General features: G+C 38.3%; 1 protein-coding gene across 1 annotated transcript in view; it reads right to left on the bottom strand.

The window, feature by feature from the left end:
- The window catches only part of PCSK5 (proprotein convertase subtilisin/kexin type 5), a 271,155-nt gene that overhangs the window by 43,560 nt on the left and 204,323 nt on the right, over nt 1-23,272 (bottom strand). The window contains exons 21-24 of the mRNA XM_019473649.1: nt 12,003-12,105; nt 8,589-8,725; nt 6,403-6,600; nt 5,998-6,066 (exon numbers count right to left, since the gene is read on the bottom strand). Of these exons, the coding sequence (XP_019329194.1) occupies nt 5,998-6,066; nt 6,403-6,600; nt 8,589-8,725; nt 12,003-12,105 (507 nt within the window). The remainder of the gene's footprint in view (nt 1-5,997; nt 6,067-6,402; nt 6,601-8,588; nt 8,726-12,002; nt 12,106-23,272) is intronic.

Below are 23,272 nucleotides of genomic sequence, written 5' to 3'. Positions count from 1 at the left end.
TGACGGTTGGACTCGATGATCTTGGAGGTCTTTTCCAACCTTAATGATTCTATGATTCTATGATAATCTTGGAAGTGTGGTCTTGAAATTTATTCAGCGCATTTTCTGAGACACTTTGTCTGTCCAATTTTGTGTTTGCGTTTGCTTGTACAGCAGTAGGAATATATTTGAATGCAGCTTGTAACAATTTAGGATTAAACACGCATATTGAAGCCACCCTTAAGACTTAACTTCAGATTTCAATGCCTGTGCAAGAGTCTGCCTTTCAGATCTCATGGGAGAGCTTGAGCATGCCAATTGGGCTAGTATGGCAGTGAGCAGAGTCAGATGCATTCAAGAGCATGTGGGCAGAAGAAGGTAGGGAGGTGAACCCTGCTGTGCACAGCCATTGTTTTGACACTGTATACACAAAACCATAGATACTTTTGGGATTAGTGCTGTCTAAGGCAATTTTCCTATTACATATCCCAGGACTTGACAGTGTCTGCAGGAAGAATGGTGTCTATGAGCATTAAAGATTCTTTATCTCCTTAAAATATGAGCAGCCTCCGAATTAATGAAGTGAATCAGAAAGAAAAGTATTGCCTGAATTTAAAAGAAAACATAATTTGTATTTAAACTACTAGACTTATCTATCCTTGATTAAGTCTCTCTGACAGTCCCTGTCTTTGCTCTTAGACCTTCAATGTAGATACAGTAGAAATGTATTGCCACGCTGGAACCCTAAAACAAAACTGTGTCCAAACTTGGAGGAAAACAGAAAGATTTTACTTCATTCCCTGAGGATCCCAGAAAATATTACAAATACTGTCAATCTTCCACCTCAGTATCCTCACACCTAGTGAACACTAACCTGCAGTGTTACTTACTGGGTGGGTTTTACATTCTTCTCTGAAATGTCTGGCATGGGATGTAAAGTATCAAACCGATGAAAAGTATGATATCTGTGTTTTAATGTGTCTGTAGGGTCACTACTGATCAAGAAAGGAGAATTCCCACACAATCTGCCCCCATTACTTGCTCTATTCTGCTGGCACCTGGCATCATGCCAAAAGAGAGTAAATCTTATTCATTTTCTTGCCTGTACAAAGCAGGACAACATTGCTCAAGACTGCAGACGGCGGTTTAATCCATTCTTTGGTGCCCTGTGAAAAAAACTTTTGGCCAAAAATTACTTGTCTTTCAGGCTACTAGGAAAACAGGCAGTTCAGTTATCTTAATTAGCATATATATCCCTCCTTACAACTAGATTTGTGTCTATAAAAAAAGAAAAAAATATCAGTTAACCTTTGTAATTTGTAGACAGTAAGAGAATCACTTGCATTTTGTTGCTCCCAGTTTACAATGTAATGTCACTGTGGTCTGATACTCCTTTTTAAATTCATACAGCTTCTATAAGTGACCCTGCACTCAGTATAAACTGAAGAAGTTAGTTATTTTTCTCTTACAGGTCTTACAGATCTTACAAACAATCTCAAAGCACTTCAGAAAGAGCAGGTGCCTGATGATTTTTTGTTAGAGAATGATCTTGAGTCTTTTGCAGATACATAAGTATGCACAAAATGTATTTGCATTTGTATATGAATAACTACTTTTCAGCATGTGACCTATATAATTTTGATTCCAATTTCTGTGATTACTACATTTTGCTTCCTCCTTTTTTTTTTAATAGACCATTCCCCAGATCTTTCCGATGCACTTCTAGTAGAAATGTTTATAGCATTGGAATGCTTTTCCTACTCCTGCTCTAAAGTTCTTATTCAGATTAAAATCCTCAGTGGTGTTGAAAGGAAGATAAGACAAAGAAAGACTGCAAAGTCATGCAGCATTTGCTTAATTTTAAAAAAAGAGTCTGTAGAAAGACCATAAAGATGTGAAACTAAATGTATCACATTCCATATTTTCTCAACTTGAAATTTTACTACTTTAAATTATTTTTATGGCAGTGTATTTCTTTACAGCTTTCAAAATAATCCATTTCTGTTTTCTAAGAGACAGGCAGTTCAGCTGTTGGTTTTTTTTACAGAAGTCTCTAAATATACCAATTTTCTGATAAGACATGAGAAATGTATTACTGTGCTCATCTTATCTGTGAATTAAGTTATTGATATGCCAGAATACTCACTGAATATTAAGAGCAGAAACACAAGCAAACAGTATCTCTACCTGAATAATTTTAAGTTTGAAGTTTACAGGTCATGCTTTATTTCAGGAACACATAGTAATTTGCAAAAGCTGCTTGGGATCTTGTTTTTAGCCCACTTCTGTGCTTCTGTTCCAGATAGACCTAACATTAAACTAACCTCTTTGACTCTCAATAATATATGCATAATAACTGCCAAAGAGTTTCCTTAATAGTATGCTCCTTACAAGCTCTGGCATCTTAATGCTTCCGACTTTACTCAGCAGTGAAAGTTAATTCAGTCTTTGTTTTACCCACTATCCTTGAAGCTTTTGAAAAGCCTACTTTAAATGAGAACTTTGAGTGCAAGAACCTGAGAGCAAATATGTAGTGAATATTATGGATTATTAATATTTAGGAGATGAGTGATCTTCTGAGGACAAAGGTAAATGAGTACAGCCCCTTTTTCTGTATGCCAGTTGCCCATGAACAATCTTGCAGTCTCCTTATATAGGCTTATTAAGCTCATATACAAAGAAAAGCAGCCTCTGAGTTACTTACAATGACTATTTTTAAGATAAGTTGCTATTCATAGTGCATTTCACTCTAATTCAAAGCAAAGATTGGCACTAAACAGTTGCAGAAGAGATATAAAGAATTTTAAGTCACAAGTATTGTGAAGAGCACCGAAAATATTACCATAGGAAATTAACATCTGATAGCACAATAAAGATTGGTATTGAAACAGATTCTCTCCCTTTTCTTTTTTTTTCTCCCCACAGCCAAGCAGACAGCTGACATGAATCTGGATACCATGCCATACAAAAAAGACCACAGTGTAGTTGCAATCATGTTAAAACTTGGTCCCTCCAGCTCTTCATTCAGCAATATGGAAAGCTACAGGGGTAGTCACAGAGGAAAACATTAGGCTGGACTGCATTCATGCAGAACGGCTGGTCACCAGAGTCATAGGGAGTTTTACCGTATGACATGCTAGATTGGATGACTGGTAGAAAGAAGAAAGCAGTGTGATGAAAATCCTTACATGTTTGGTATGCATAAGCATTTGTGATAGTCTTGTTTCCCAGGGAAAAATGTTGTTGACGCAAAAGCAGAAAGAACATCAAAATGGTTGTGACTAGTGGTGGGAATTAATTTCTGGTTTGGTTAAATAATCCATTTCTGTTTTCTAAGAGACTGGCAGTTCAGCTGTTGGTTTTTTTTACAGAAGTCTCTAAATATACCAATTTTCTGATAAGACATGAGAAATGTATTACTGTGCTCATCTTATCTGTGAATTAAGTTATTGATATGCCAGAATACTCACTGAATATTAAGAGCAGAAACACAAGCAAACAGTATCTCTACCTGAATAATTTTAAGTTTGAAGTTTACAGGTCATGCTTTATTTCAGGAACACATAGTAATTTGCAAAAGCTGCTTGGGATCTTGTTTTTAGCCCACTTCTGTGCTTCTGTTCCAGATAGACCTAACATTAAACTAACCTCTTTGACTCTCAATAATATATGCATAATAACTGCCAAAGAGTTTCCTTAATAGTATGCTCCTTACAAGCTCTGGCATCTTAATGCTTCCGACTTTACTCAGCAGTGAAAGTTAATTCAGTCTTTGTTTTACCCACTATCCTTGAAGCTTTTGAAAAGCCTACTTTAAATGAGAACTTTGAGTGCAAGAACCTGAGAGCAAATATGTAGTGAATATTATGGATTATTAATATTTAGGAGATGAGTGATCTTCTGAGGACAAAGGTAAATGAGTACAGCCCCTTTTTCTGTATGCCAGTTGCCCATGAACAATCTTGCAGTCTCCTTATATAGGCTTATTAAGCTCATATACAAAGAAAAGCAGCCTCTGAGTTACTTACAATGACTATTTTTAAGATAAGTTGCTATTCATAGTGCATTTCACTCTAATTCAAAGCAAAGATTGGCACTAAACAGTTGCAGAAGAGATATAAAGAATTTTAAGTCACAAGTATTGTGAAGAGCACCGAAAATATTACCATAGGAAATTAACATCTGATAGCACAATAAAGATTGGTATTGAAACAGATTCTCTCCCTTTTCTTTTTTTTTCTCCCCACAGCCAAGCAGACAGCTGACATGAATCTGGATACCATGCCATACAAAAAAGACCACAGTGTAGTTGCAATCATGTTAAAACTTGGTCCCTCCAGCTCTTCATTCAGCAATATGGAAAGCTACAGGGGTAGTCACAGAGGAAAACATTAGGCTGGACTGCATTCATGCAGAACGGCTGGTCACCAGAGTCATAGGGAGTTTTACCGTATGACATGCTAGATTGGATGACTGGTAGAAAGAAGAAAGCAGTGTGATGAAAATCCTTACATGTTTGGTATGCATAAGCATTTGTGATAGTCTTGTTTCCCAGGGAAAAATGTTGTTGACGCAAAAGCAGAAAGAACATCAAAATGGTTGTGACTAGTGGTGGGAATTAATTTCTGGTTTGGTTTTTTTTTTGTTTGTTTATTTGTTTTTTTCTTATGGGGTGCTTTCACAGTTTTCTTCCCTGCTGTTCACTCTCCTCTGTATAGCAACATTCAGTCTCCTGGTAGTGGCGGTAGTGCCTGCTACAACAGGCCCCAAAACACACTAGGGACCAAGTGGGAGAAACCAGAGGGCCCAGTATGAACTCCTCTGCCTGTGAAAATCTGTCTGAATTCAGGGAGGGGATGGATGGTCCTGGCAGTCTCTAATTTTAGCACTTTGAAAAACTGTCTTTGGAAATACAGCAAGCCAAATTTGTTCCTTTTTTTTAACAAGTAGTAATTCCAGGTAACTCTTTGTTAATGACTTGCTCTAGATTTGCACTGAAAGAAATAAAGCTTAGGTCTAGTTTTTTCTTCTGCATAATCCTTCAAGGAGATTTTAGCAAAGTCTTACTTTCTGCAATGTAGATGGTTTTATCAAAGTGTCTTGGCATATCAGTACTCATTTGGGCACTACTTTACCTAAACTGTGCTTTCTTGAGAATAAATTTGCCTAAGAGGTCGTAAGTGAAGACTGCTTTTCTGATGGGTCACACTGTTGCCTCTCAGTCTTGAGTTACTGATCAGCTGTACTCCTGTCCATATAGCCACAGGAAATAAAATTTTCTTAAGGTAAACATGGTAGAAACAATGAATTGCGATGTCTTTTGAACATTTTTAATCCTCTGAGAAAGTGAACTATTGAGATCAAAAGCGCCTTCAGAGTTAACAAGCCGTGCTAGATGCATCCACTTACATTTATGCAATACAGATTTGATTGAGTTCAGTAAGTTAAATGGCATTTATCTGAAGACAACAAATTCTCTGCCAACATCATACTATTTTGAGAAGGAACTTTTTTTTTTTTTAATCCAGCATGAAAAACAAATCAATGTTTTGTTATATTTTTAGGGCAGTAACATTGTTATTGCAATGACTTGCTCTTGAATGAAATTTAAGGTCTGTCCTTATGTCTATTGCCTTAAAGAAAAAGCACAGGCTAATGATCTATTTTCAGGCCTAGAAAATGTGATCATCTATAATAAATTTCTGTGTCTGATAATGGATTCAGAAAGTCAGTAAATCTCTCAGCCTGAGTGTGGCATTCAAGCAGGAAAAAAAAAAAGTGCTGAAAAGATTAATAGCTAAATTAATACAAAAATTATTCTTATTTATGCTGGAGGTAGAATTTAGAAATGGTGTTCAAAAATAAATACAGTGGGAAAAATACAGTTTACTTGGTGAGAGAATGCAGCAGTGGCTAATTGCTCAGCAGCATGCACATAGGCTCGTGACAAGAGAGGGAGGAGGAATAATTTTTCCCTACTTAAGAATAAGGATAAAGGTTCATAAAGAGAATATTTACCCAGATTGCAGTTCTGGCATCCATCAGAACAAGGTATGCAATCTTCAGAGTCAGGATCTTCCACTTCACCTGTGTTTTGAAAATCACCAATTTTGGGTTAATTCTAGATAATGAAGGCCAACATTTGGAAGCACTCAGCAAGGTTCCTGGAAATAAATTTTATCCAAATCCAAAAAGGAGAAAGATTCACACCAATTTCTTTTCTCATTTGTTCTTGTGTAACCGCACTCAATTTGAGGACAATACTCCTATTTAACATAATATTAGAAGAGAATCAGAGCTGGAGTTTAAGGACCTCAGGATCAGATGTGATTGTGCATTTCAAAACAGGAACCAAGACCCTTAACCACATTTCTGTAACAGATTAAATAGAGTATTTGTTAACTCCTACCAAAGGATGCTTACCTTCTCTACAACTATGCTTCTGACATGTGTTTTGAGTAAGGTAGTAGCCTCTGAAACATCTTTTGCAGTGGCTGGAGTTCAGGCACACCTCACAGTGGCCAGAGCAAGCCACGCAGGTGTGCTCTGAATGGTAGTGACCTGAAGGACAGCTCTCTCTGCACTCCCCATGATACAGGAAACGTTCAATCCCTCTTCTATCTGTGCGGCAAACAAATAGGAAAAACATGTCAGCAACAGAGGACATCTGGGCATAAGAAGCAGCTTTATGAAGCACCGGTGCTTCAGCTGATGAGAATTAATACTGTTCACTGACTGCTAGATTTGTACAGTTTTACACCAGAGGAGCTAAAATGTATAAAAGTTTCAGGGCCTGAAACCTTCCACGTTCCTGGTGATTTATGACATACAAAGATGTCATGCTAGTGAATAATTACTGTTTACATCCCAATGTAAATAGGGTGGATCTAATAAAATAAGGGTCAAGAGATTTCCATTACTCAGTTCCCTTGCAGTGAACATACAAGTATTTGTACTGTATTGTACATGTGCCATTAGGAAAGCAAAGCTGCCCGCTTCACCTTTGGAAAGGATCAGTCTGTGTCCATAGTAGATTAAACTGTAATCCTCATCCCAGTCACAGCTAGACTCTGGAATCATTTAGATTTGAATCTGAAGAGCAAGCATGCATCTATTTGCTATCAGAGCAATTGCATTCTGTAGTGCATGGGGAACTGCAAGGTCCCCTACTTCAAATGCTTCTGAATGAAACCTGTGAAAACACCTACAACTCCATGTGCCATGTGCTGCAACATGGGGAGTTTTCGAATGGGTTACCCTACGGTATAAATTACATACATTATTGCGTTAAGTTTGTTTGCTTGCTTTAACTATAGAGCAAGAATTTGCTTACCATAATTTACTTTTGAAACTGCAGAGAAAGCAGCTGTGGTAGGGAATAATTGCTACACCATAGCAGAACTATTCAGACTTTGTTTCTTTTACTTTTCATGTACAAATCTTTAGAATGATCTTTTCCAGCCTCCTCAGGGTGTGACTCTCATCAGTGTCTTCATTTCTTGATACACAGAAATACAGAAATTTATATTGCTGTCCGCCATAGGGAGAGACTTGGGGAACAATTATAGAAACTTGTCCCTCACATTGGACCTGAAGTACCATTTGGAAACCTCATCTACTCAGTCACATTCCCAAAGTAAGAAAGTCAATCCCATGATCAGTACGACAAATTAATGCCAGCCATACTACTGTTTTCTTGTTATCTGGACACTTATTACTAAATAAAGCTTGGGCCATTAATGGCTAGGACTGAACTGGAAGTAGCAGCTGAAAGAAAAAAGGCTGTGAATCCATTGTGAGACTTCAGAAAAAGCTCACTGAAAATTCATTTTTATTAAGTGAATTGAAAGTTAAATCTTAAATACTCATTTCCATGGGCTGTTCAGGCTAGTTACACATACTTGTATGTAATAGCCTCAAGTTCTTCACATATCAGGTGTTACAGAAGAGAGAGGGAATAATTTTTATAATGGAGTTTCAAAAGGAGAGGCCTTGCTTTTTGGAACAACCACAAATTATATTACCCTCTCTGTCAACCTAATCTCTATAAAAATATGTCAAAAAGACAAGTTTCTGTGTGTGTTAGAGTTAAGCTTCTCTTTTCAGGCCCCATTTGTCCAGCTGTAGGGACACAGCAGTCTGTGGTGGAACCCACCATGCTTGTTTCCTAGCCTTCCCCAGACAGATGTTTTGGAAAGCACCCTGTCTGCCTGCCTGCTTGTGCAAGCAAGCTTGCTCCATTTCAGTGTAGCACATACTGTGTAGAGGCTGAGCGAGGTATGTTCTTTTCCAGAGGCAAGCTATGTAGGTTTTCTGTCCTTTCTTTCCCTCGTTACTCCTTTTCTTTCTGTTAACATGGCTCCTATTCAAAATATACCAAGGGAAATGCATAAAGATGCAAGGACAATGCAGAGTTTTCTTTTCTTGTACTTTTAAAAAAATAAATTGAATTCCAGCTCCCTTCAGGGTTAAGACAAGATTATGATGCAGATCAATAGCAAAAGCACTACTTATTTTATTGGCTCTAACAACTGGTCCTGATAGCAGAGGGAAAAGGGAACTTGGAGGCCAAGGAAGGGGAAAAAGCTGCAAGAGGAGATCTTTCTTACCTGTTCCACAAGCGGTGCATTTGTTAGGTTCACTTCCACTGCAGTCCAGGCAGGTATGATGGCACAAATGACATTGTCCTTTGAATTCAAACTTTCCTCTGGGGCATTGCATAACACAGCAACCATCGTCAAAGACTCTTTTGAGGCAGAGAGAGGCATAATTACAAATTCAGCAACTACTTGTTCTTTAAATTTAAAGGAAACTAACAAGAAACACAAGATGTTCTTCGTTCACTCTATTTACAAGAGTGTTTGTACATTACTCTCTCATTTTCCTGACCTTATTGATAGTATTTACTAAGTGGAAAGTCAACCATGTTTTGAACCTGGATCTTAGACTTCAGAGATTAGTTTTTTCTGAGAATTTTCTGAGAAAAATCACCTTTTTGTCCTGTACCTAGATGTCCTTCTACCACAATCCCTGCAGTGGTCACTTATGTCTGTTAGAAGCAAAACAAGGCTTGGTCTTTCTCTGTGAAGGAATGATCCATCTGTTGAAGTTTCCTATTAGTATTACTTTAAAGGCTTCCCGTGAACAGAACTGCAATGACTTTGTACATAAAGTCAAACATCTATCTGAATCTTGGCCTTTAGGAACTGTAGTTTTAGACTTGCATATCTGCAAACACTTAGGAATTTTGCTGCTAAATGTTCTCCTTTTGCTGGGTAAGGAAATATTTGCTACAGAATCCTTTTATGTGATGAAAATTTCTGGTTCATTTTTCACCGCTACTTAATGTCTGCTGGTTTTAATCTGTTTGGGAGAAAAGTAGAAAAGCATCAATACAGATATGACTATTAAAAGAATATAAAACAAGTTGGCTAGAATTTGACAGCATTTTCAATATTAAGAGAGACTACAATCTTCCACACTTAACTGCTTTGACCAGTTTGGTATCTGAGGACTTGGGACTCAATTTCTAGAAGCTGAGCACCATTCAGGATCTTAGTACAGATTCTGAGACTATCAGCTTGTCCGTATACCTAGGGAACAGTAGGCTTTCCATACCATTAAAATAGTGCATGCTTCCTTGGAGCCAGCCAATGGCATTAGAGAATGTCTGCAATATGCCTTCATAAATTTGAGTTGCTATGGTCATTGTCAGATTTATTCTGAAAGAAGAGGAGAAAAATATCTGCAAAGTTTAAAACCAGTTTTGTCAAATAGTCTTTGAAACCATTTAAAATTTACCGTGATTGGAAAAGTCTATGCTTATGAAGTGTGAGGATAGAATTAGGCTATCATACAAACAGCCTTCCTGAAGCACACATAACAAAGAAAACTTAGGAATTGATTAAAAGGCTTGCGAGGCTGAAGGCACACTGCTGGAGGGAATCAGGAAGAAGATTGTATGGCTATACGAAGTATTCAGCAAAGATGTATCTCTGTTCTGGAGTCTGACAGTAATATAGTACTATGCAGACTGTAGTTCATATAACTATACCTGCATGTTTAAGACCATTATTCAACTCTGCAAGGGGACTGCAGCCCTCTCTGGTTGGTTTCTATGCAAATGGGACAATGTGACAGAAGTACTGGAGATAGCTGGGCTATGCTTATATGACATGCAAGTATTACTGTATTCTACTGCATGCACTGGCTGTAATGATAGCCATCCTTACAAACAGCTCACACAGTGGTAAAGTACATTTTTCTTGCATCTTGTTATGTTGCCCCTAGTGAAAGACACCACCAGGTCAGGTCTTGTCACTAACCTTTGTACCTCAAACAGCAAACAGATGGATGAGGAACTTTGTGAAAATCAGTTTGGCTGGACAAAAAAACTACGATTCCATAATTTTTTAGAAAGAGGTAACAGCATTTTGAATTGTCAAATAAGAAGATGATCTGACAGGGATTTTATTATGAAATAAGGTGACATCTACTGCTGAATTTTCACAAAGAACAGTGATTATTCAGTGTTTTCATTTTCACATTATTTTCAGTAATTGCCCCCCCCCCCCAATCTTTTCATCCTTTTCAAAGGTGTTCCTTTGTAGGAAAGAAGCACTACTGAATTTTAGTCTGTATTATCTAATGGCCACTCATTACTATCTTCAATAGACACAATCTGAAGCTCTCAAGAGCGACAGGATTTAGGATTCTGTTTCAATTAAACAGGTCTATTTCAAGTACGTAATGAATAATGTCCATTGATTTTCACTTTATCCTCTGGGTGAGATTTTTCTTTATTATTATTTCTTTTACTACTGACTGTCCTAATATGACTTTTTCTAACAGCTTTCATAATGTGCAGGAGAAGCATAGAAAGCTTTTAGAAACCTTAGATACCAACACTGAAAACTGTTAGAAGATATGTTACGGGGGAGACAGCAGCACCTTTCCAAAAGGTCACAAAGACCTCATTCCTGTAAACACCTAGGTGGTTTTGCCTAATGGCATTGTCCTCTACCTTCTTTGTTTTGCAGATATCTCTGTGTAAAGCTCACAAAATAGGTTGCAAGGAAACACAGACAACCTAATTTTAATGCGATTGTGAATCGGAGAAATCCAGTCTGCAGCTCAAAATTCTGCCCAGACTTCCTGTGCTAATGCCATTTCTTATGTAACACATCTTAATTTAACACCATTTCCTCAGTTATGAATTTGTTTGGAGGCTACTGGTCCTGGTGTGTCTTATATTGGCATAGTCATATCATAGATATTTGCAGGGTATATTGCAGGATTGCTTGGGGATTTTTTTTCTATGCCTTACAGGACCTGATTCTGATTTCATACCACTGTAAATATCAGCTGGCTACAATGCAATCCAGTGCAACAGAACCAGAGCTATCAGTATGAGAACAAAGCTATTGGTAGGACATGAGTTTAAAACAAGTAGACGCCTGGACTAGGTGTGAGATGACCTAAACATAAGCCTCTGATCTGCAATGTCCTGTGGAAAAGCTTCATTCTAGTTCTATTCACTCCTCATGGCAGGTTAGAAAAATCAGCCTAACTTAAAATGCCTCAGTTAGGGGACGGATGATTTTTAGGTGCTATGAAAATCTCCCAAATTAGCTGATTGCTAGCCTCAGTGTCCATATTCATGTCTTGTGCCAAACTCCATAGCTATGTACAACTACAGACCCCCTAGATGCTTGTTAAATTTGTCACTGTTGTGATTCTATTAATTATGATTTTGAAAGGATGACAGTGAAAGAAAGACTGTTTCATGTATTACAAGAAATTTTTCTGTATCTGTGAGAATCATCTGGCTAAACATCAACTGCCTGTGTAGCCAGCTGTCTTGTTCACGTAACACTTGTTTTCTCACTTGCTCTGGTTTTCGTTGCCCTAATCATTGCTTGCTTCTTCAGTCGAGTCTGCAAGCTAGTGCTAAAGACCATATAGCCACTTTTCCAGATGATGATGCGAGGTCTTTGTGCTGCACTGTGCTAGGAGACAATTACCTTGTGAGTGGGCAGCTGATGCAGTTGTCCGGCTCGGGTCCAATGCACTTCTGACAGGATGCTTCACACAACTGACATTCTTGGAAATCATCAAGATATTTCCCTGGTAGAAAAATATTTGTTTATTTCAGATCAACAACTCACATTAAAAAAACCCCATGCACTAAGCCAGGTTGGAAAATGTAATGAGTAAAAGGAATTAGATCTGTTTTGAATTACTGAAATGAGCACATTTCCCTGTGATATCAAGAAAACAAGTACTGGCTCCCTTTGGGAACCAGGATACTCATAATTAGTAGCTTCTAGTAATTTATTTATTTATTTATTCCATCTAAATCTGACAGAGAGTGATTCTTCTTGTTTGGGTTATTGCTATTTCTTTTGCATCAGCTGAAGTAATGGGACTGTTTAAGATTCACTATGGAGAGTTACATCAAAACCAGTGCTACCTAGGGGTATTCCTAATGTCCTTTGGTGCAGCTGCAACGTGCTCCTGATTGCAACCTGCAGCATAAAGAGTGTGCTCTCATGGGTGTGGGGTATGCTATGTGAGGAGAAGGACTTGAATAAGTTTCCCTTAGTCAGAGACATGTTAGTGCTCCCCAAACCTCTAGCTATAACATCTTTTGTACCCCTCCCAAGCAGTGGCTGGAAGACTCCACACATAAAAGACCTGGGCTCTCATTTAGGCTGAATGAAACTTTGGTGCCCAAATGCCCATTTGGACTTGAAAAAAAAAATTTTGTATTATAAGAATTGTTGCCTTAAAACTGAGGTAAAGATACAAACACCTCTAGATCATAAATGCACTAGTACTACTATGGTGCTGAAGTGCAAAGTTTGCCTCTTTATTTACTGAATATTAATTAAACTATTGGTACAAACTGGTAAGCTGTATGCTTCATAACTCTCAGAGCAGAGATATTAATTTGGTAAGTAGCATGAATACTGTTATCTGTGTGCAGCATCGTGTGGGGACAGTAAATCCGTTTATCAAGCAGTTTTATAAAGCTCAAGACTGGGTCTTTTATGTCAGTTTGTTATGGGAAAATGTATTCTAACAGTCTATATATTTGAGAGAATTGGCTGTTCCTTCATTCTTAAGTAATGGAAGGGGTTGGGCAGAGAGTCCTACATAATACATAAACGCTGCAGTTCCTATGGATACTTCAATATGGAGAAACTCTTTCCACTTGCATTGCTGCTGGGAAATCCAGATTTGGCAAATGCAGTGAACTTTAGGAGTCAAAATACAAATGTGGAATGACTTGGTTTTGGATCTCAGTTGCAATGAGTTCCTTACATTGAAGAGCAAAAGCACTGTACAAGCAAGCATTGCTATAAGTGTAAAACAATGTAGGAAAGAAACATTTTCTAAAATACTGCAAATTACGCTCTCTGTCCCTTGTATTTGCTACTCCATATTAATCTCTATTAACAAATTTTATAATAGTTGAAATCTCTGGTATGAGATATAAGCTAGGATAGCACTTATCAAGCTTAAGGAGATGGGAACAGTATAGTTATAAAGGCGTACCAATTGGAACATCCAGCCAACTGTAGGCCAAAGCTGAGGTACCCAAAATGTAGGTAAAGATACAATTTTCATTTTGTAAAGGTTTGTATGTCTCCTGAAGAAAGGAAAAAAGTAAAAGACGAGCAAAAAGCCAGTGAGAGAGCCATATAAAACACAAAGACAGAGGGTGGTCTGGGATCAGTGCTAACTAGAAAGAAGTTCAGAACTGGGAGCAAATGAACAGTCTCTTGATGAGATCAGGGAAACAGAAATCTGTATGCATACACATTCACACATTTTTATAGTTCTTATTATCCAAAGACCGTTTTGTGCATATATATATTTACATGCATTTATGTAATCTCACACGTGTCCATATAGGCCAAACCTTGAATCATATAAATTGGCATAATTCCATGGAAGTGGTGCAGCTTTTCTGAACTGCAACACTGTATCTTGTATGATAGATTACTTTATAAAGGACTAATGATAAAAATATTATAAACTGTATAACTGTTACATAGAATTCTTTATAAAGGACTAATGATAAAAATATTATAAACTGTATAACTGTTTGGCATAGAATTCAGCAGGATTCTGAATTTATCCAGATATCACTGAGATGAAATGTATTGATGAATAACTATCACAGTACAGAGTATTTATCATTCTCACTTTCTAGAAAAAAAGACTGTGGCCTGCTGTCAAGTAGATCATGAGGCCATTGACAGATTTGCTTAATGTAGGCCTCTTGAGTCTTTCTGATACGTATTCAGAGGGTATAACATGTAATCCTATGATCTCAAATGCTTTATGAGATTTTAAAATATAATATGATACATATATGTATATACACACACACACATATATTTGGACAATACAGAACCATGAAAAAATGCAGTATCTGGAAAGTCTTCCTATTGCAGGTCTGGTGGCTCAGTGCTTTACACTACTGGCTTTACATCACTGGGAAATCTGTCAGGGCAACGTTATTAAATAACTGTTTCTCTGATGTTGTTTTGTGATATGTGCTAGAAAACCTCTTTGTTTCTCCAGTCCTACACTTTATTTGCCTGCACTGCCTGTATACTTATCCATCGGACCTGAGCTACTAATTCATACACCTCGGCTGTGCCCACTCAAATCCTTCCCACATGGTAGAAGTGCTTAGTTTTAAAAGGTTTTTGTTATTTCTTCGTTATGCCTTTCATTGGAAGTGCTGTAATTCATTTCAGCTGTGCTGGAATAGTGCCAGGAAGACCAGTTCTCTGCTTACTTTATCCTCTGAGTTGAAGCATTTTAAAGCATACTATTATAAGAACGTGCACCAAAAAATACTTACATATTAGGCCCTCTGAATTTCAGGTCACATCTAGAGCTGTAGATCTGCCACTAAATGTTAATGTAATAGTTTTTAGTGGATATTCAAAGAGTTAACACTGAAATGCAACTTTAAAGAAGACTTTTAAACTATTCCACAGGGCAGTTTAACTTTTTGCCAGAGTTCCTTGTGGGCCATATATTTCTTTACAAATCTCGCTAGATAAATACCAGTTACCAAAGCCTCAACTCTTTTTTTTTCTCTTTCTTCTGTATTAAAATTCTTTATCTGTCCAACATAGATAATGGGGGAATACTCTTGGCAACGCATCTCAGCTATGCCTTCAATCAGGCAATGCTTGTCAGTTACTTTGGATCATCCCATATTTAACCTTCATTTATTTCTCAATTCTGTTACCTTGTCACCTTATTTAAAAACATTTGTCACCTCGTTTAAAAAAAAGGAACTGAAGGTATTATAGGAATAAGGCTATGTTAAAAGACATAATGCCTCATAATGGGAAGATTTTAATGTATAATTTTTTGTGTCCGTAGTTAGAAATGTTTAATTCCACATCTGGGCCACATCAGGTTGCAGGCTGTGCCTTTAACTGCATACAAGAGTCTACACTTACTTACACTGAGTTCCTATCAGTTGATATGGTGCATTTTAAGATGAGGTAAGGGCTATTACCTCCCATTAAGGAGGCAGAAAAACTGAGTTGTAGTAAGATCGTCAAGTTAGGGTGTAATAGCAAACTAGAACCTGTCTCTCCTGGGTCCCAGACTAGAGCACTATCATAGTTGCCAGGTTGTTGCTATGTCTTTGCATAAGCAGTATTAAGCATACAGCCCTTATCTTGTCACTATTTCTCTCCTGCTTTCCAAAAGCTGTGCCATTCATTGACAGCACATGGTGTTTCAGGAGACCAGCTAGATGAGGATGTGAATATCCTTGTAAGTTATGGCTGGAGATACACATTTTTATGTGCTGGCAGTCATAAATGAATCTTTCTCTTGTAGCCCCCCCATAAGACTTAGTCACTGCAAGTCACATGTTACATCCCCACTTTTCTTAATCAAAACATCACTTTATCTAATCTAAAATGTTCATTGGTTATCTTCTATAACATTGCCCCAGTGGCTTTTCTTTATTATCAATGAAAAAATGACCTTATTTCCTCCCTTTTGCTTGTTTACTTTCATGGGAACCTGGATATAGATTTGGTACTTAGGCTTTTGTATGTAATCTTATGGGTTACAAAGGTTTCACAGAGCAGATAAAGAATCATTGATCAGAATTGTTTTTCATCAATCAGCAGTGAGAACTGAGAGGCCTTGATACATTTTATTTTGGCTGGCTCGTGGGATCAGCTCCTTGAGTTTTGCTGAAGAAATATTTATCCATAAAGTTTAAGTCCATAAGGAACTTAGACTAACCTGCATGTAACAAACCATTAAAATTCACCCTGAGGATTCCTCTTAAAGTCACCCCTCTGTTTAGCCCAAAGCCTTAGTGTTTGATAGATTACAGCTCCCTGAAAGAAATCCTGTCTTCATCTTGAAAATATTAGGACATGGAGATTATGGCATTTCCTTCCCCCCCCAGTTTTGGGCAGTCATACAAAATTTGAGCCTGGATTCCAATTATTTGTCTAGCTTCAGCTCTCAGCGTCCTGCTAATTATTCTTCTCCTCTCAGTCATTTTACACAATGACCAAATTTCTGTCTCCCTATTTGGATGCGCAGAAGGGACAAAGAAGATACCCTTCATGGGCAAAACTTTGGGGTCTTATGATTTGAGGTGATGATTAGGATTCAGGAGTGGAAGTCTTTGCAAAAGTGCTCAAGGCAGTGATGAACCAGAAGGCTGAAATTAGATGCTGGTTCCTAAGTCACTGAAGCCCCACCTTGTGCCAAGGACAAAACAAGAACCTTGAAAAGGGCTAAACATGTCTTCCCTGAACAGTGGTGTGTGGAGCTGAGTGTGATATAATGATTTTAGGATGAAAGGCCCTTTTGTTGCAGGATTAGTTGAGATCACACAGAGCCTCAGGTTAGCTTTAATCGTGACAGGCAGGAGAGAGGCAACTGCCTTTATCAACTACACTGTCTTACACAGCCCTCTATTCTTTCCCCTGCAGAATAAAAATATTTACATTAGCCAAAGCTGTCCTTTTTGCTGACACAAAGGGATTTTTTCCCCTCTTTATTCTGTGTGTTTCTTCCCTCATTTCTATGTAATATTTATACAATGGTTGTTAGAAACCCACTGAAGAGCCAGAGCCCTCAGGGTACTGAACAGGCATAAATAGACTCCAGAAAGACATTTTTTTAGTGTTTTAAAAATCAGCTTTAAACATCCGTTTATACTAATAATGTGGATACCTGGAAGTAAAAGCTGGCTGGGATCAGGGTTTCTCCCTTGCCTGTGTAAGCACAAAGGTCAGAGCCTGGCAAGGTTTTTTACTGCTCACTTGGAGCCTGAAATTTGACAGCCGCATGAGAAAGTGGGAAGGGGAATGGACCAATCCCGATCTGTATTGCTAAGGCTTTGTTCTGTACCCTTCTCACTTCTTGAAGGAGGGGGAAATACTATGGCACTCTCAAAATTTTAGACTGACAATGGCAACAAAATCTGTTTAGCCTCTATTTCTGGAGCTTCCCAACTAGAAATTTCCCTGTCTGATCTTGTCAAACTTCCTATTTTTTGTGAAGCTCAGCAGCTGGGAATTTCCTAAAGGGCAGTGGAACGGAGACGCTTGAATCTCACTGAAAATTATCTCATCGTGCTGCCTAGTACTGCTTTGGAAATCCAGGTAGTTTTCTGTGAAATATACAAAAGAAAGGTGGAAGCTGACTGTATACTTTGAGTAAAGCTCGTGTTATTTGCACCTGGAATACATTAAAGATAGGATCTTTCAATGCTGAAGGAAAACACGTCATACTCGAGGCAACCACGGTAGCACAGCATCTCTCTCCTATGTTATACAGCAAGGAGTATGTAATTTGTGTACACAGAGCCTTCCCTGTCCACAGGATTTCTGCAGTCTGTCTTGGATAGACAAAAATGTGAAATGGGAAGAGCTGGATGTCTCAGGGCAGTGTTTCAGTGGTGTCAACCATCTTAAACAGAGAGACCTCTGCACAGAGTATTTGTACTGGAGATCTCCAACTTAATCAAGATGTGAACACAGATCTGCCGCTCTGCTGACAACTGGAGAGATTTCAGCAGGCAAACTATTGCCCCAACAAGATATAACAACATAGATTAATACTGCTAATCAAGTGCAATTTCTGTTTAATTTGTGGAGATGAATACATATTAAAACCTGAAAGAGATCTGCCAAAAAGATATGTTTATCTTCTTGGAAGTAAGGAGCAGACCAAATTAAGTCTTTTAATGAGAGGTATAAAGGAGTAAATTTTATTCCTATCTGTAACTCTTCAGCCAACTCAATACCCTTACATTAGTGATCTCCCCTTGCTTAAAATCTACCCTGGTTTCTTGTCTTCACTGTAAGCATTTCAGGAATAGCCAAGGTAATCACTTTTCATGATTACCCTGGAAAGCACAGTGCAGGATGTTCCCTTTAATGATCACATGTTCCCTGCTGAGGGTGCAGAAACTGGTAAATGATACAGCCCTTCTAATTCAGATATAGCTGGAGAGAGGCTTTGTGGCACTGTTTGGCTATGGGAGCTCTTTGAGCCCTCCTTTCAGCCCAGGGATTAAAAGCGTTCAGGGAGGCTGTGCTAGAGGCAGACCCAGCACGAGCAGCATTTACACAACTTCAGTTCAGTATTGCCTTGCTCTTGGAGTAAGAAAAGGGGCTACTTTATCTGGGAATGAAGATTTGAGTTATTTCTGTCTTTTGATCCAATGGCATTGCACAGAGTGGCACATTAGCATGGTCACAAGCAGCATGGCTGACAGCAATGCGATCCATGGGGACTGGCAACCAGGTGCGAGACTTTCCTTCCAACCCACATCTCAAAGAATATCTGCAGGCATCAAGAGCAGGGCAGTGGGCAGGCCAAGGACAATTGTAAATGGGAAAGATATGCAGCATTATCTGAATTGTAACTAAATCACACTAGTCACGCTCCAGTGAACATTCAATGCTATTACTGAGTTCGCACGATGGAGCCATTAATTCTCCTGGGATAAATAAATATTCACTGCCTGCCAATGTTCTAGCTTCTCCCCCCCTCCAGGCTGATTGGAAAAATGGGTACTTAATCAGCTCATTTCGTAACACCATAAAGCAAAGATGTCTACTGTGTTTTGTGACAGGACAGCATTTTTTGCTTTGAAAAGTGATGTTGTTTTCCCAGAAGACCTTCAACAAATCCATCCCCCAAACACTGAGAAACACTGATTGTACAAGGGGCATTCTTCTAAGCTGTGTCTTGCCCATCTTTGGCAGCAAATGCATGAGCTGCTCATAAAAAAGAGATGTAACAAAAACCAGCCTGTGGTGTGGCAGTGAGAGGCTGCATTTGTTGCTTACTGGAACTGTTTTTTTTTTAAATGCTCAGAGCCTTCTCAGCATAATATGCTTTCCTTTGACTACATTTCCCACACTAGAAGTGAAAATTGGCTCAGTTTTTATGCAATAAACATTGCTTTCTAATCCAGAAAGAAAGTCCTTCGAGGATCGTTTCAATCATAGTGTGGCTATTAAAATATAATTCTGTGGTGGTGTCTGCTACCCTTGCACAGCAGGTGAACGTTACTGCAGTCTCTCTGGCTTTATCCTGAGTATTTCAGAATGGTTTCCCTAGTGAGACCCAATGTTACTGTGCTCTGAGACTTCACAGAAATGTCCCAGGACTTCAATAGATCTGAATTCTCTTTGCTCATCAGTGTGGAACCAATGGTGGAAATGCAGGTGTTGGTTGCACTTCCACTGGTTGGATGCAATCCTAAGGTTCAGAGCCTTAGTTTGTTCTCAAGGACACTGTGTTGCCACCCACAATTCTTTAGTCCTTGCTAATGAGGAGGGTTTAAGCCCCAATACACTCTCATCACAGGTGGTAGTAAATAATCAGATAATCAATTTCATCAAAAATTCAAATCTCCCAAGATAGTTTAAGTAAGACAAGTAAATAAAAATGGTGCCAAACAGAAATCAGTTTTTCCCCTGCTAAATGAAATGTTCATCAAAAATACATTTTCAACCTTTTGTTTCTCATACATTGAAACTGCATATTCTGAACAAGCTCATGCAAGTGTTGTTGGTATCAGTTTCTTTTTGAGGAAAACTTGACTAGGATTTTTCTTTGTATGCTGTAAAACTTTTTTAATGCTTGCTTAAAATATTTTGCACAAACATCTAATGGCAGAACTTTTCTTGATTCATTCTGTACCAATGACATGACAATGCATATCCAATATAAATATAAGGCATGGTAATGGATCACAGACAAGTTATTGTTCCGCGAGTTGCACCGCAAATTGAAAGCTTTGACTCATACAAGCAGTCACTTAAATGTCTTTACAGGAATCTTGAATTTATAACAGGCCTTCTTACAGTCATTCAGTTCATTAAATAATTTCATTAAAAAGTAGCAGATAGTTACCTAAAGTGGCCACTCATACAGATAATGCTCACTCTGGTTGTGGTGTTGCTATGAAGAGGATTAACTTGGTCATCAACAGTTGCAAGTTGTATTTAGTGATGGGTGAAATTGCTGTAGTCAGCTCTAGTATCTCTGTATACAGGTTTACTCATTTTCAAGGCTCATACTGTCATACCTCTTATCATTACCCGACAATGTGGAACAAGCAGCAGCCCTGCTATAACACAATATATTCAGTAGCAGGCGTTTTCAGAATTTCACAGGACATTGGAAAGTCGCAATCCCAATAGAGATTGCGGTAGTCTGTAAAGTCTCATAAGGAAATCTTTATTAGAAAACAGTGTTCTCCACAGAGGGGGAGTTTGCAAAGCCTCCCCAGAAAGAAGCAGGATGTGCCAGTGGAGATTGGTGTGTGGGTAGGCAGGGTCTAAGCCAAGAGCCACAGAAGCTACTGGTCAGAATCATAAGGTCTCCACTGACATATCCCGGCAGGTATCTGATTTGCTGATCCCACAAAGCTGGTGTGTGGCTGAGGCAGAGAGCTGCAGCTAGAAAGGGAGTAAGGCTGTAACCTCACTGCAGAAAAAGAAACACTTCTTCTATTATAAAATGACACCCTCACACAACAGGCTTCTGCAGGATGTTCTGCACATCTGGGGCATGCTAAACTTTTTCCTGGTTAAAAATAAAAAATAGTGTTAACACGTATATGAGATTTTTTTTTTTTTGGACCAAAGCTGTCATTGTCTTTGAGACTTTTAGTAAAGAAGAGGTCTAGTCGGGTTTTGCATTTAAATCAAGGATTGTGTAAGGATTCTTCTAAACAGACATGAACTGGCAAATACTTTACCATGGAAGTGACGTCTTAACTAGAAGAGCATCTTCAATTTGTCATTGCTTTTTGACTTGTGATATAAATAAGTCAGAAATCAATGAACAGATTTGGATTGATGCCATCCACAGTCCTTTCAGACACAGAGAAAAGTGTTATTTTGTTCATGCTTAACAGCTTCTATCTTCCTAAAATGGTCCATATCTGTTCTGCATGCCGACAAAACAGTGTCAAGTACTGAACACTCCAAACTACTCACCATTGAATCAGAGAGGGAGGATTGATCACCTAAGAAAACTCTGCAGCTGGGAACAAACTAGCTTCAATTGCAATCCTGTTGCTGCAGTGATCCTCTTGTACAAGGACTAACTATACTGCTGCTTATGAATTCTGCTTGCATCTGGTCACTGCTATTAAGGCATCACAAATAAAAATGTTCGAAGAGTCTGAGCTGACACCAGAAAGTACTGGTTTTCAGCCTAAACCCCGTTCTATGCTCACTTGTCTGTGAGACTTCACAGCTCAACATTTACAGATACACCCTCCAGAGCAGACTTCTTTTGCCAGAGCTATAACAAATTTATTATCACTCTTTGTACATTTCCTACCCAAAGAACATGAAATCTTGACAACAAAAGACACCATGATTGATTGAATTTCTCATGCCAGTTGGAAGATGAAGGTGGGGTGGGAGCTGAAAGAAGCTGCTCTTCATACAGTATTGGTGTAAGGATTAGGCCAACCTTTTTTCCAGGTGTGGTCTTACCAAACTACTGCTAAGAACGTGCCATCCCACATACACTTGCTCCCAGGACTGATAGGGAAACAGTGAGAATGATGACCTAACTCCTTGTTTTGAAACCAAGTTGGTGATAATGAGATGTTTAAGGCTGAAAAGTGTTTTTTTCTCAGGAAATTCTCTACATGGCCTCAGTGAATGTGATTAAAACGTCATCTGAATATATGACTTCTTGGATAAGTTGCCACTTTGATCTCCACTCAGGTTGTAGGACTAAGTGGGAAATGAATGAGAGCATCAGCTAATGCCGATGGAGGATCTCACCCTGCAGGGGTCACAGATGAGTCTATATAGAGCCCTTTTCATCTGGCAAGGACAGACAGCCTGCTGTCTCAAGTGGCAGTCTGGGGTTGTGATCTGAGGTGTACTACTGGATGTGAGTATTGGCACGTGGACAGACATCAATATCTCACTGTGCAAATGGCCATGTATGACTGCAAAAATGAAACCTTCCTCCTAAACTGTCTGAGCCAATAGGTAGTTTTGCATTTCACTTTTTAATCCCAAGCATGCAAGAGATTAGACTCATCACAAACTCTTACAGGTCAGAGGAAGCCAACATTGTTACCCACTAGGGTTCAGACACGGCTGTACTGCTACTACACAAAAGGTGTCCTCCACAGAAACCAGACATTTCTGCAATCATAAATTCCATCACTTAAAACAAAAAAAATCCACAATAAAATTAAACACCCTTACCCGCCAATTTGTTTCAATGACTTGTGTGTGGTATCTAAGTGCTCTATACCACAAAGCTACCTGTGCCCTTCAACAACGATATTTTACATACAGATTATCAACATGTTTTACCAGACCAAAAGAACAGGAATTTAGGTTAATTTAATAGAAAAAATAAAATATGGAATAACATTGATTTTGGCCAATATCAATTACAACATAACTACCCTATTTTACAAATAACAACTGAACATTTTACACATGTACAGTATTTTTTCAGTAAAAATGAATTTGGTTATAACAATGTGTCAGTTTTTTTTAAGAAAACAAAGATATTAATTTCTTCTCTATAATAGTGTTAGAGACATTTGTAAGTATCCAAACAAATTCTTTACAATCCATTACATAATTAAATCTCAATTATGAATATATATTTATATATAATATATATATAATATTAACTTAAAATTTAAAAGCATTATGTTCTAATTAAACATGTTATACTGAGAAATGAGGCAGTAACAGGCTAGGAGTTAAAC

The sequence above is a fragment of the Aptenodytes forsteri genome, unplaced genomic scaffold (assembly GCF_000699145.1).
Source record: "Aptenodytes forsteri isolate BGI_AS27 unplaced genomic scaffold, ASM69914v1 Scaffold151, whole genome shotgun sequence".
Lineage (NCBI taxonomy): Eukaryota > Metazoa > Chordata > Aves > Sphenisciformes > Spheniscidae > Aptenodytes > Aptenodytes forsteri.
Note: the sequence above shows the minus strand (reverse complement) of the source record. Positions and strands in the feature narration are given on the sequence as shown.